The following is a 15,266-nucleotide window of genomic DNA, read 5'->3' on the forward strand; positions in this document are numbered from 1 at the left end:
GTCTAATACTTCACCATTTTAAATATTTTTTTTCTAATTTTTGTTTCTTGTGATGTGTAAATAGCTAAGAAATATTAAATACTGTAATGTTCTTTAATTAAGACAATAACATTTCAAAGGCTAATGTAAAATCAAGCTGCTAAAGTTTACAATTTCTCTGTCCAGCAGTTCATTTATACAACTGCCCTGAGTAGATGCTATTATGCTGCTTAGCAAATGGCCTTTAAGAGTTTAAAAATAGCTCAGTAAAGCTACTCAAAGGTAATACAACACTTCTCAGGCATCTTTAATTGGAGAGAAGAAGAAAAGAAGAGTTTTCTCGTCAGTTAATTATTCACTCAATGATTTATACGCAACAAAAACACAATTGAAATGTTCAGGAGAACTAATTGTGCTTCTTCCTATGCATGGGACCATGAGCTTATTTTTCAGAAAGGCAAGGTTTGAAATTGTAAAACTAGTCCTATTTTTGTGGACTGTTTTAGCTGCTTTTGTTAAAGTCTCTGTTGTTCCCATGTGAACCAGTGAAAACAGTTATTTGCTAACATATATTGTTGTGAGATTTCTTTCCGAAACCTCACTGATCCCCTTTAACAAAAAGATTGTTTTATTTTAAAATTCCTGTCATAATCAATTTGCAGTGTTTCTCAAACTGGTACAAATATGTAAAATCTGTGCTTTTAAAAGCTTCTGCTTTGAGTAGCCTTACACTCCATAATTGTGCCCTAGCAATTGTCAAGCTCTATTGCATGCCCCATTCATGAAAATTATAATTTTTTTGGGATGACATAGCTTAAAGAATTTGAATCTAAAAAGTTCCTTACCTAGAGCTCCCATTAAATTATATTAATTTAAAATATCTATGGAAAGATATTTTCACAAAAAAAAAAACCAAAACAAACAAACAAAAAAAAAACTAAAAAAGCAAAACACTAAAACAAAACAAAACCCAAAACCAAACCGACGGGTTTGGGGGAGGGAGTGTCTACGAAAATGACTCTTTACAGTAAGTAAAAGAGGTTTATCACAGTTTTGGCAGCTTGCATGAGTTCATACCAAAAAAAAAACCACCCAAAAACCCAAAAAAGAACCAAAAAAAACCCCAAAAAAAGACATCTTTCACACTTAAAAAAAAAAAACCAAACCAAACCCAGAAAAACTTTCAGGCTCTAGGCGTGCCCTCTCAGTTGTAGGCCCTGAAGCAGTAGACCCCGTAGAGCTTGTGCTTCTTGTCGGGGAAGCCGACGAAGCGCACGGCGGCCTCGCTGGGGCTGCAGCGCTTGCGCGGCCGCGAGATGGGGTAGCGCACGCTGCCGTCCGCCAGCCAGCCCGCGTCGCAGCGGTCGTAGCCCAGCAGCTTCCAGGCCGCGAAGATCTGCCCCACCTTGGCGATCTGGGAGCCGTCCTTCAGGCAGGCCTGCACGGCCTCGTCGTAGGTCAGCTTGGTGGGGTGGATCAGGTAGTAGAAGCGGCCTGGGGAGAAAGGGGGAACACGGAGTTGTTAGTGGTGTGGAGGTTGAGTGTCGGCGGTGCTGGAGGTGTTTTGCGGGCTTAAATCTTGAAAGTCTTAAATCAAAGGATCACGGGGAATCACAGAATTCCAGGTTGGAAGAGGCCTTCGAGATCATTGAATCCAACCACAGAATGACCAGGTTGGAAGAGGCCTTGAAGATCATCGAGTCCAACCACAGAATTCCAGGTTGGAAGAGATCTTCAAGATCACCAAGTCCAACCACAGAATTCCAAATTGGAAGAGACCTTCAACATCATTGAGCCCAACCACAGAATGAGCCAGGTGGGAAGGGACCTTCAAGATCATCAAGTCCAGCCACGGAATGACCAGGTTAGAAGAGACCTTCAAGATCATCGAGTCCAGCCGAGCCTCAACACCTCACCTAAACCCTGGCACCCAGTGCCACATCCAGGCTTTTTTTAAACACACCCAGGGATGGGGACTCCAACACCTCCCTGGGCAGCCATTCCAGAATTTTATCCCCCTTTCTGTAAAAATGTTTCCTATTATCCAACCTATATTTCCATTGGAGAATCTTGAGACTGTCTTCTCTGGTTCTGTCAGTGCTGCCTGGAGAAAGAGACCAACCCCACATGACCACAACTTCCTTTCAGGTGATTCTGTGACCTCAATGGTGTTGCCTAAAGAGTTTTACTTTTTATGCAATTTCATACACTTTTCATACATCCACAGCTCTGTATGCCAGTTATACAGCTCCTTGTATTTTTCCTACCCTTCCTCTAAGATTTTAGAGTAATAAGCTGACCTTTTAGCACATTCCTGAAATACTTCTTGGTCTTATTGTCAAGTAGAGAACCTATAAGAAGACGTAACAGGAATTGGGGCATAGAAGCCCTTGCACCAAAACCCAAGGGGCAACTGAATCTCCTATTGGATGTATCTCTTAGATAATTAATTAACCTTATAAAAACTGTAGAAATTCAATACCATTGTGCCCATAGCACAATGTGACTATGGATACACCTGGAAGCTTCCAATAAGGAACTTCTTTTTTACCTTCTTTTATCTTTTTTATTTTTTTTCCATTTTAATACTGTGGCAAGGCTTTTTTTCTGCTTTGATTTCAGGCAACAATACAATAACGCTGACTTTTGAGGAAAAATGGAGATATTCTGTTGAAGGATCATGTGAACATGTGGTTAATCTGGGTCTGTGCCAGTTGGATGTTTTGTTGTTGAAAATATTGTGATTTTTTTGGGATGAATTGATAAGTATCAGGACAAAAAAAAAAAAAAATCCTTACTCAAAAAACAGCCCAGGTACAGAAAACAGACTGTTTGAACAAGAAAAAAAAAACCCCAAAACCACAGACCCAAAAAACCCCACCAAAAAAAAAAAAGGCAATGCTACATTTATTCATTTATTTCTTCTAATATCAATGTCCTCTCCACCTGAAGTCACATTCAGCATTAAGTGATAGCATTTTAGGGGAGGGCAGCTGCAGGTAACACATGCTCTTTTGCTCTCTGACAAGGTGGTGACCTTGTCTCTGATTAAATACAAGCAAAAAAAAAGATTTTTTTTTAAATTTTTTTTTTTTTTTTTGTGAGAAAGCCAAGGTATCCAACAGCTTCTCAGAAGGATAGCTTGAGCCTGTGGTGGAGCAAAATTATGTCTGTTGTGAGTCTTCACCAGCAGTTCTGCAGCTCTGTTTCTCTTTAGGCATCAAAGGGAATATCCTCACCACAACACGAGACCGAGCTGATAGTGCTGCTGAGAAAAATGTTCCCTGTCTCAAGGTAATGAAAATATACGCCAGAAAATAAAACCCAAAAAGCAAAGTCTACCCGACTAATCCATACGCAGCGATAATATTGGTATTGATTCCATTCATCAAGGCAATAAACATTCGTTGTGAGCGTTTCATTCATTGTACTTGGGGTTATTTATCATCACTGCTCTGACAGCCAAGTGGACTGCAGAAGAATCGTGTTTCTTTGAAGGCATTCAGTAATTTCCAAATAAATTCACAACTTTCCAATCTGCCTGCTCCTGAAGAGGAGAGTTAGGTGAAAAAAAGGAATTTATTCTTCATTCTTCTGGGCACCTTCTAATTCCAGAGCACATTCTTTACTGATTAATTAAGAATGTACTCCAACACAATATCCACTTTCTGCCTCACAAAAATCAGGTAGATACACAGAACTATGCCTAGTATGAGATTGCTTTCTTGGTGAAGAAAAAGTGCTGAGCAAGTTAAGAGTTATATCAGCTTCATATTCCTGCAAAAATCAAACAGGATTTTTTTTTTTCTAAATGAAGGAAAGTCAGGTCAGATCACGATACAAAGGTAATTGAATTAACCCTGTCTAAAGGTTGGAAATTGGATATCAAGACAACAACATTTTAAAAAAAGGAATCTACATTGCAGCTGCGGTGGAAAACAGACTTTTAAAAAAATTCATTGATGTCAGAGACAATACCTACATAATTTCCATAACTCCGAAATTCCAAAATTTCCATAATTTCCAAAACTCTTGAGAACAGGTAATCATCCCTTTGTAGAACACTTTTTAAAACTCTGTTTTGGCAGGCTGAGAGCATTTACAACGTGCTGCTAAAGGGAATGCTTACTAAATGGAATCCTGTTACTGATACACTCTTAAGAGGTTTCCCCAAAGCAAACAGGCTTTCTGATTTAGGGGAACAGGGGTTTGGACTGATACTGGGTAAACTTCACCTAGTTTGTGCGTTCCTCTTCAAGCCATATGTCAATGGAATGTAATTTCCTAGGGATTTGCAGTAAGGTCAGGCATTTGACATATGACATCAATAATAAAAAACTCCTATACTCTGCTCCTCCCTCAAACAAGAGAAATTTAATAGTAAACCCCACAGGGGTGCAATGTGCATCCAAAATGTCTTATTACATAAAATTCCATTAATAAACTCTGTGCAGATTTGCAGTTTTCCCCCCGATATTAGTTGGGAAGGGTTCCTGACTGTTCAGTCTCAGAATTTGTTTAATTGATGTGGAAGGGCAGGGAGGAATTTTCTGTCTCTCTCTCATTAGTGCCGGGTGGTTGGGTCACTTCCACAGAGGATCCTGCCTGATTTGACTCCTCACACCCAAACCGTGGGGCAGAGGGTTTGTGCAAACCTGCCCAAACCCCATCTATAACAACTATTTTAAGATTTTGTGTGTAACAGAAAGCTGAAAGAGGGAAACTCCAGCCACTGACCTACACACCCCACACCCTTGTGACTGTGGAATTTTGAGAGATGACTCACACTTGGAGATTTCTTCAAGCTTAGTGTTCAATTGAGAGGCTTATTAGTAAGTTTCTCTTATTTAAAAATAAAAAAAAAAAGGAGAGAAATATTTAAGACCTGGTAAATATTTTGACATCCAGTGATCCTCTCAAATAACTGATTTTGAATTAAGTATGTGAGGAAAAAATAAATTTAAACACACCAATACCAGTAATGACTCCGGTGAGTCAGAAGCAACCACTGCTAATAAAGGGTGTGTGATTTTATTTTGGGTTCAATTTCTCTCTTTGGAACAGTTGCTACATGTTCCCAGTGATAAAATACTCTGAAATAGTCAAATGAACAGTCAGCATTATTCAGGCAGGACTTTCCACAGCTTTCTCCCATTTAAATGGCAGAGGTGGCTTGCTTGTCTCATGCACTGCTGTGATAAACAGGTGGCTCACAGCTGTGCTTTTAACATGCTCTCAAAAATGTATTCCTCGTGTTCTTAACTCTGTTAAAACAAGATTTTTACTTGATTCTCCTGGAGCTGATGAAAGATCAATTGTGCACTATGGTTCTGTGGAAAAGGTATATAACAAAATGCATGTTATTGAGGGGAAAGTGTGATGCAAGCTGTACTTGTACTTTATTTTCTTTTAAAATGCTTCATTATAGAGGACCTGATAAGTACATGTACATTTAGCTCTTTTAGCACTTTTCGGTGCAAAAGATTCTCAGGGATTTTCCTTAAAAAAAAAAAAGAACTGTTGTCCTTCAGAAGACCTTTGAAAAGAAATAAAGAATAACCACTCAGCTCTTCCATTATACATTCCTTGGTTTATGGCTGTTAGGCTCAGTGGGGAAGATTGTAACAAAAGGATTTATCTGCATTTATTTCCCCAAATTGATCATCTGGAGAGATTGCATAGGGGAGGAGCATCTTCATTCCTTGGGACAAGGGAAGGAGAGAAATTTGGGTGATCTGCAGCCCTGGAAAAACTTTGGATCACCTAACCTTTCTAAAGATGTCATGGACTAAAGTGGTTTCCATTGGGCAGGACAACTGAAAGAGAAATTTGCTCTGAGAGAGCAAAGCTGAGCCCTCAGACACCAGGAAATTTCAATGTGGAATTTTCAAATTTAGGTTAGAACCCTCCCCACTCGTGTACACTCATTTTCAATAGACTTTATCAGCACAAGGAATGTAAAAACAGATTGGGAAACATATTGCCACCCAGTGCAGGCAGAAAATGTTTTGTTATCTCAAAATGTTTTGATGGATTTCTCAGACAGCATCAGGTCTTTGCTTTGTTTTATGAAACACATCGCTATATATATCTTTATAAACTGGTAGATTGCTGGTACAATTAGATATAAAAGGTATGAAATGATTTCATGTTCTTGGGTGCAAAACATGAACAAATCTTGTATGAACCAACAGAAAGATTTGAGTATAAATCAGTAAAAAACAGGCAGAACAAAATGTGTGTTGTATTTGCCTTATTCTATGAAAAGTCATCATGGAGGGTAATTTCATAAAGTAACAAGATTATTTGATATTACTTGAGCTTTGCTCAAGCTATTTCCTTGTGCAGGTAACAGAAAAGCATGTAAATGTTTTTTCTAATGGTATAATGCCTTCATTTTTAGCCATTATTTTTTGTGTATCCAGGTCATCACAGTTGGGATCCAATAATTCCACAGGGAAAACACTGAACCTGGATTTGGATTCACTGCACTGATGATTGCATTTTAATTTTTTTACCCAAATGGCTAAATACCATGGCTTTTACCTTTCTTCTTCAGGTAAAAATCAAGATATTTTTCTTTTACAGCTGAATTATTTGAAATTGAACCTTTTTTTTAATAATCCCTGAGATCATTATATATTTGGGGATTTTTTTCCCCCTACAGAGAAACCATTTAGAAGGTATCTAAACCTGACTTTTTTTTTATAGAAGCTCCCACAACTTTTTTTTTTTTTTGCTTTAAATTCTCCCTATCCTTCCCTGCTCCTGTGGCCCTTGGAATTTTCCCATCTCCATTACATAAAGTTGAAGGCTCCTCTGTTTCCTACTATCAGGAGACTCCAGCAGCCACTGGGAATGCGCCGTGTCCCAACCACCTCTCATTTTCCTTGGCTGTTCCTGAGCTGAGAGAATCAATATTGGGTCTTGCAGTAATAGGGGTTTATTGTTTTTGTTGTTTTTTTTTTCCCTTTTCATGTTTTTTTCTTTTTTTTTCTTTTTTTTTTTTTTCTTCCGAGTTTTGGTGTTTTGTTTTTGGTAGGTTTTTTCTCTTTTGTTTTTTTTTGGTTTTTTGGGATTTTTTTTGTGGATTTTTTTCTTTTCTTTTTGTTTGGTTTGGTTTGGTTTGGTTTTTGTTGGTTTTTTTTTTTTTTGTTTGTTTTGGGGTTTTTTTTATGCCTTAAGCTACTATCTTTGCCAAATGCTCACCCCAGCCTGGTGGCAAATTGTGCAATTTTAACCTTTTCCCTCTGCAGTGAGAGAGCCAACATATGCCATTAAACACACTTTATCCAAAATGCTGTGCCGAAAACAGGAGAGCTGGCAGAGTGCCTGGGTTAATTGTGGTTATGGGGGTGAGCCTGGGACGAGGAGCAGTGGAGAACACGGCAGGGACATGTGAGGAAAATGTAATCTGGTGAGTTAAGGGAGTGGAAGCCGAGAGAAGCAGAAATCTGGATTTTCAGCTGATGTCATGAGTGACATTTGACACTGAATTGTGGGGATATCTGTATCTATATCTATATATCTATATCTATAATCTACATCTATATCTATACCTATATCTACACCATCTATATCTCTCTATATATCTATAATCTATATCTTCTTTATATCATCTGTATCCATACATCTATATATCTATCTATATATCTATATATCTATCTATATACTTATATATCTATGTATCTATATATCATCTATATATCTATATCTATCAATCTACACTTTCTCTTTCTCTCTCTCTCTCTCTCTTTTTCTAATATTTATCTTAGTCAGTACTTATTATTCTTTCTTTTCCCCAGAAATTATGCATTTTCTTCCTTAAAAGATGCTGCTGCTCAGCACCTGGTGTGGAAAAAGGGTGGTGATCACTGAGCAGCAGTCACAAGGTTTTACTCTGCAAGGGTTGGAAAAAAAGTGCAGCTATCACATTTTAATTATTGCTGTTTGATTATTTAATACCCTGGTGATATTTCTACAGCACAGGGTTAAATCTGTATAGAAAAGATGAGTTCATACAGGATTTCAGCTCAGATAAACGAAGCAAGAAAAATTGAGCCAGCTTTTAATGGGATGAAGCAGTATGATAAAGAAATCAGCCAAACTTTTGTTTCCGATCACTTTGAACCAAATGTAATACTGTTGGCTTGAGGATTTGTTTGGGTTTTCCTGTTGTATTTTTTTTTGGTGGGGGTTTTATTCTTGTGTGTATTTTTTTGTTTTCTGGTGGCTTTTTTTGTTTGCTTTTTTTTTTCTGTTTTTTTGTTTTGTTTTGTTTCGTTTTTATTTTTTGATTTTTATTTTGGGAGGGTACTTTTTTTTTGTTTGCTTTTGTTCTTTTTTTTTTTTTTTTTTTTTTTGGATGGGTCTTTTTCTGTGGAGGGTGGTGCAGACTTAGCACTGGAGCATATCTTCTGAAACCAAGCCTTATGTTTATTTTTTGCTCTGCTGTAGGCCAAAACTCCTTCACTGTGGCTGAGCAATCTGTGCATAAGTATAAAAAGGACACACTCCATGGTCTGAGTGGGCTGCAAGCCAAACCTGTGCAGAGTTATGTAGGAATTATCCACAAGCAGGATGCTGTAGAGGATTGGATGCATTCACAGCAATGCTTTCTAAATGTTTTCCTGACACTAGGTAAGCCCTGAAAAACGATAGCAAGCTGAGACTGGGTCCTTTAATTTCATTTCATACCTAAAAAAAATATATCAACTAATAGCAAAAAAAAAAAAAAAAAACAACAAACTTGCAGTTGCTAAAGTAAGGTTTACAGAAGTCCAACCTCAGAGCAAAAGTGATCAGTGACTTGGCAGTGTACTAAGATTAGAAATCTAAATTATGAATAAATCTAGAAATAGGTCTGCTGATAAGGAACTATTAGTCATATTAGACCTGGTACATGAGCAGGAGCTACTGGACATGGCAGAATAGGTGCAGTGATGATCAAAATTTTGTTTTGCTGACAGATTTTAGCAATAGGAGCAGAATTATTGACTTCAACAGGAAACCTTAATTAATGAACTGCAGGTTCGAAGGCTGAACTGAATTAAACTGGTTACACACCAGCATTAAAAGGGTGTGTAGAAATTTTAATGGGGTAGGTATAAAGAGTATGTATAAATTTTCAAGGGGTGAAAGGGGAGACATTAGAAAATCCTGTCAGTACAAGTCCAGAGTTGTAAAAACTATCTATGTGGCCATGTGGCAAACACGACTTTACTCCCCGCTCATACCCTTGGAAATCCCACAATTATTTAATTACCTTGATTATTTCATTCCTAGCATCTTCCAGGTTTAACACGAGCTTTGACAAACCAAGCACCCTTTCCTACCCCCGGAGCACCTTGCCTAAGCACAGCCATTTTACGAGGGAAAGGCCAAGGAAACGCCCTCACCGTTGAAGTTGGACGTGAAGCAGAAGACGTCGTAGTGGCTCTTGTCCTTGTCCCAGAAGCCGTAATTCCTGACCCCGGGCACGGTGTTCCTGCCCCCACAGGGCTCCCTGGGCTTGGTGATGGGGTACTGCACGGAGCCATCGCTGAGCCAGCCGGCGTTGCACCAGTCCAGCCCCGACCTCCAGGCGTCGTAGAGCTGGTCGAAGGAGGCCATCACCGAGTCCTGCTCCGCGCACGCCCGCTGCGCCTCGTGGAAGTTCAGGTTGTACCGCCCCAGCCGCGGGGAGTAGGGGAACACCACACCTGGGGCAGGGGGAGAGGAGAGTTACCAGGCACTGAGACTGAGGCATAAAGTTTAAAGAATTTAGGGATTTTATAGGAGCTGAGGTTTTACTTGGAGATAGGCTTTATTGGACTTAATCAAAAATAAATGGCTAGGCCTTCATGGGTAGTTATTAGTTAACTACTAACTCTTAACTTCATGAAGTTAAGAGTTAGTAGTAAACTAATAATTGATTACTTGTCAACACAATGTTTAGTTAGCTAGGTTTATAATGAAGAATATAGAATCTGATGAATAGCTTTTAGGAACATAAGACAATTGTAGGCCTCCTCTGTTCTGAAACCAATTGAAGATGGCAATGGGAGGTCTACCAAGGGTTCATTTGTCATATTTGCATTGAAAAGGTAGAAAGGTCAGAACGAGGAAGACTTCATTTACTTCCTCATTTTGGGACCCCTCCCAATGAAAGGGACCACCGACCCATTTCAAGGAACAAACTACGCATACTTAATAGCTTTTGAACTAATTACCATACGAAGCGAGGAATGAGATGTACCAAAGTGATGAATATGCATTTGTATTTTGGGTCTTCAATAGTTGTACAGATAAAAGGACTCTGTAATCACCTGTAAATCACAGTGTGTATTTGGGAGCTATCCCGCACCGCTGCCTGGGCATTGCAATAAACATTCACTTTTCTAACTTTAAACTGTTAGAGAGTCTTTGTCCGTCACAGTTGGATATCGGTGCTAGATCAATATCCATATTTTTAATAAATCAAGGTGGCAGGGAGAAGGGGAACAGCTTTGGCAGCCAGCAGGAGGAGGAGTAAAGGGGAGCTAAAGGTTGGATCCGCGGTGTGTGGCAGTGTCGATTTTTTTTTGGTGGAAAAATGCCCCATTGGCAGCACAGCAGCTCTGGTTTTGGGAAGAGGTGTCGCTGTCATATTTTCTGAAAAATCCCTTTGCCCAGGATTTATTCTCCTGGGAAGCTGAGGAGCCTCAGAAAAAAAATGAAAACAATAATTATCTGGATTCGCTTCTCCTGTGTTTTGCTGCTTTGGAATGTGGTCTGGAGATTGTTTATCCAACAGGTGCATGTTTGATTGGTTTCATGTGAATTGTTTTGACTTAATGACCAATCACCAACAGATGTGTCGGGTCTCCGGAAGCAGTCACAAGTTTTCATGATCATTCTTTGTAACCTTCTTGTAACGTTTCTCTATTCTTTAGTATAATTTTAGTATAGTACTCTTATAATATAATATAATATAATTAATATAATTAATATAATTAATATAATTAATATAATTAATATAATATAATATAATATAATATAATATAATATAATATAATATAATATAACAATAAATTAGCCTTCTAAGAACGTGGAGTCAGATTCATCAATTCCTCCTTCATCCTGGGGACCCAGCAAATGCCACAAAGAGGTTAGGGCTGCTGCCTTACCTCTTCAGCTGTGCCAAGGAAAGTTTGGGTCAGATGTTAGAAAGAAATTCTTCACTGAAAGAGGGATTGGGTGCTGGAATAGGCTGCCCAGGGAGGTGGTGGAGTCACCATCCCTGGGTTGGCTTGAAAAAGACTGGATGTGGCACTGGGTTGCCAGGGTTTAGTTGATGAGGAGGTGTTGGGTCATGGGTTAGACTAGATGGTCTTAAAGGTCTTTTCCAATCTGGTTCATCTTGTGATTCTGTGGTTGATTCTGTGATTAATTCTGTGATTCTGTGCTGCCTTACCTAGCAGGATTATCTCCCCATGGCCTCATCCCCTTCCCTGCCAGGTCTGCATGCTGCTCCCACCTGCACCTTGCTGTCACCACGGTGGTCTCAGTGCCCTACTCTCACCATGCTTAAGGAGGAGCAGAGCTAGCTGGAATTATGCAACTACACGTTTTTCATGGAAAATTTCCATTTATTCATTGTAAGGTCAATTTCTCGTTTTAAAAAGAGTCAATTAAACCCTAATATAGCTTTACTTTTTGAATTTTTTTGTTTGTTTGGGGCTGTTTTTCTTTGCTTATTTTAATTTTGTTTGTTTGGGTGATTGTTTCTTTGTTTTGCTTTGTTTTGGGTTTTTTTTAGTTTGGTTAGTTGGTTTTTCTTGGTTGTTTTTTTGTTTTATTTTTTTGGTGTATGTTTTTGTTTGTTGCTTCATTGGTTTGGTGTTTTTTTTTTTTTAGTGTGGAATGGGAATAGGGGAGTTCCTGGCAGCAATTCAGAAAGAAGAAATTGTTGAATTGAATAGTTGAATTTCTATGAATTATTTCTTTTGACTCACAGACATTACGATGAAATGTTTTGATCTACATAAAAGAGTGTTGTGTTCTTTGCATGAGCCCTTGCCAAGATTTCCTGAGATGTTCAAGACAATTGCTTTTTGTTTGCACTTTTTGTGGGGTTTTTTTCGGGTGGCTTTTTTTTTTTTTAATTTTTTAAATTTCACATTATTCCAGGAATAATGTCTGCCTTAACAACAGCGTTTCAAGGCTAATCTGGTAGGAGGCTCAATTTTAGCATCCTGAGGTTTTAAAGCAGGAGCAGCTATGGGGAAATGAAATCAGTGAAGTTGTGTGGGTGACTTTTCTGCTGGTTTCGGGCTCCTCACAGAGGACAGGTTTCCCCTGGCACAGATGGTGGCACTGCCCTGGTGGGAAGCCATGTGTGTCCCCTCTCTGCCCCTGCAGCAGTGATGGCTCACCCTGGGACAGGGTCACTGTGCAGGGAGCATGGCCCTGCCAAATGCTCTGTCCCCACCAGGGGACAAGGACACAGCCTTGTCCCCAAGCCCTGTCTGGTGCTCATCCCTGCCCAGACAGGGTCAGCAGAGAGACCTCATGACAGAGGACATCCAAGAGGGGCTGGGAAACGTGGGGACACCTCCAGGATGGTTTCAAAAGTGACGTCTAATCACAGTCACTGCCCTTACCTGGCACTTTTTTCTTTGAATTTTTCTTCTGCTTGTTTTGTGGAAAATATCAGAAATTAAACATTGTTCCTTGGAGCATGAAAGACATTTCAGAAAGCACTGAAGAATCACCTCCCCATGTGGGTTTGATAAAACAAGAACAGAGAGACTTGAAACAAAAGTTTGGATCAGACCACCCTAATCTTTGGCAGGGCTTGGAAATTTAACCCAGACCTAAATTTTACAGTTGGCTTTAGCCCAATCTCATAATAAGCCGAAATAAAGTGGTATTAGAGAAGATCCAGCTCAGAATGTTTAAACTCAGACATCTCTGCAGAACTAAGTGCTGTAGGACTCAGGGGGACTGAAGACAAGATAACACATGAGCCAATAACTTTGCACTGGTATAAATATCCACCTTCCTTTTTACTTTTTTTCCTGCTGTTGGATCCTCTTGCCTACAACAATTTCTTTGTCCTCAGGGCAGTGCAGAATAGGATAGAGAAATTACCCTGTGGTCAAGCAAGGCAGTCACCATGTGATGAAGCCACTCTTCTTTCAGAACATTCTAAACCATTTCTGTATCTATTCCACCAGTTTCCTAAAGTCCCCTTGCTTCCTCTTCTCTCCCTCACCCTTCTGTCGTCCAAGTGTTATTTTTGTTTAACAAAATCTTTGCTATTACTAAACCTCAGTGACTTGGTCCAAGAAAATAAAGCATAAAAATGTAAACTTGGCAGGGTAATAATAAACGGTGTTTTGCTCTGCTTCATCAATTAGCTGGAAAGTCTGCTTCAGTTCTTTCCTTTTGTAAATCCTTTGTTAAAGGGCTTTTCTGTTATGTGATGTTCTGAACTGCAGTGTATGAATGTAATGTAACACAACGTGTGTTAAATTAAGCTTCATAAACAAGACACAAGAAGATATTTCCTATTTTTCTGGATCTCTGTTTTTCCTTCATCATATATTTGTTAAAAAAAAAATCCATTCCTCGTCAGTGCTAATGGATTGAAATATTACTGGGTATAATAAAAAATTAGCAAATTCAATAGGAATCCAAACCCTTTTACTTTATTAGAAATCTAATACTTATTATGTTTTTCAGAACTGCATTTCCCCAGACAACAGACTCCTTTTCCAGTACATGTGTTTGATTTGCATATACATTAAAAAAACACCCTACAAGTAGGAAAGATCAAGATAATAAACTTACATACTTTAAAAACTGAGCAGCAACTAGTTGATAACTATTTAAATAAACAGATTCGATTCCTTGAGGTTTCCAAAATCACTTTTCAAAAGGGGCTAAACTGTGTATGTAAATGTGTTGCAAATCTGAGTTTGACAGTTTGGGACATAATGTTTTTATAACATAAATATGCACTAAACTGTAATATTATCTTTGGGCTATATTGGAGCAGACTGCATAGAAGCTGATTTTTTGTTGGAGTTCATCTGCAGTACAAGCCTGCAACTGATTAGCATTAATTTCACCCTGCAGCTGGGGGTGGCCAGGGCTGATTTTGCTGAGGAAAATGTACTGGGTTTGTGCTTTGTGCAGCTTTGAATTACCTTGCAATTTTGTTAAAGGTTTTTTGTTTTTTTTTTTTTTTTTCCTTCACTTCCCTATCAAACCTTGCTGAAATTCATAGTGAGAGCTCAATATTCATCTCCCCTTCCTTTTACACTTTAGCAGTGCTCATCTTTAGTTAATGGCAGGGCGTCTTCCTCAGTCCTGGACCTTACAAACCCATCAAAGTATAATCCATCCCATCTGTTCCTGAATGGACAAAAAGCTGTCCTGAGGCTCTTGCTGTTCCCAAAGCACAGGCTGAGCCTCAATTTCTGACTCCGGCCCCGTGCTCTGCCACTAGACAAAACACCCGCTCCCAAACCTTAACAAATTCAGCTTAAAAAAGGGAGGGAGGCAAAAAACTTCCAGCCTCAGAAGGTTAAAATCTGGTTACTTTGTGGGAAGGCAGAGCTGAGGAGCCTTAGCTTGACCTTGGTGATTCCAATCCTTACCCATGTGGAGGCTGGGTGGGGATATTAATTTCCATTATAAGGAATCATGGCGTGGCTGCTCTCCCAAAATCCACGATTCTCTGGAAAAGGTTCTGCCCCAGGGAAAGACCTCCTTGCTCCCAAAAGAGACAGGAAGAGCCTGAGACACATCAGCTCAGCAGAGAATGAGTCTGTCAGTGAGAAACCAGGGGATGCATGCACCTGTGACCAAGCAACTGCAGTTTGGAAAATGAATCCTGTAAAGGAAATTGGGATTCCTACCAAAAATAGATGTGTTATATATCCTCCTCACAGCAACACCAGTATTTCTATGGATTTCTCATTCAAGTGAGCAAATGTACAACTCTTCTCCACTTGCTGTGTTTTTCTGGGACTGTATTTGTCTTATTTGTCTTATTTCAGAGTCTTTTATGTACCCCTTACATGAGCCCCTAAAATTCAGGGCAAGTGAATTCACTTCACACACATTGTCAGGGCAAGGAGCTGGAGCACTTACCCAGGGCAACAAGGTGAGGAAACAACCTCAGAAAGTTCAACCCCTGTCATGATTGATGAGTGTTAATTAAGCCAGCACCACACACAATTAGCTGTTTCAAGAGTATTGACACGTGGAAACAGAATAACACAAATTTCTGTTGATCCACATGGGGAAAAAAAAAA

The 15,266-nt window shown here is 39.3% G+C and overlaps 1 protein-coding gene across 3 annotated transcripts in view; it reads right to left on the reverse strand.

Moving 5' to 3' along the window:
* Positions 1–1,183: 1,183 nt before the first annotated feature.
* HAPLN1 (hyaluronan and proteoglycan link protein 1) overlaps positions 1,184–15,266 on the reverse strand; it is a 63,907-nt gene continuing 49,824 nt past the window's right edge. For all 3 annotated transcript variants that reach the window (XM_066569502.1, XM_066569503.1, XM_066569504.1), the window contains exons 4-5: positions 9,378–9,680; positions 1,184–1,473 (exon numbers count right to left, since the gene is read on the reverse strand). In XM_066569502.1, coding sequence (XP_066425599.1) covers positions 1,184–1,473; positions 9,378–9,680 — 593 coding nt within the window. The remainder of the gene's footprint in view (positions 1,474–9,377; positions 9,681–15,266) is intronic.

Source organism: Molothrus aeneus, chromosome Z, assembly GCF_037042795.1.
Source record: "Molothrus aeneus isolate 106 chromosome Z, BPBGC_Maene_1.0, whole genome shotgun sequence".
NCBI lineage: Eukaryota > Metazoa > Chordata > Aves > Passeriformes > Icteridae > Molothrus > Molothrus aeneus.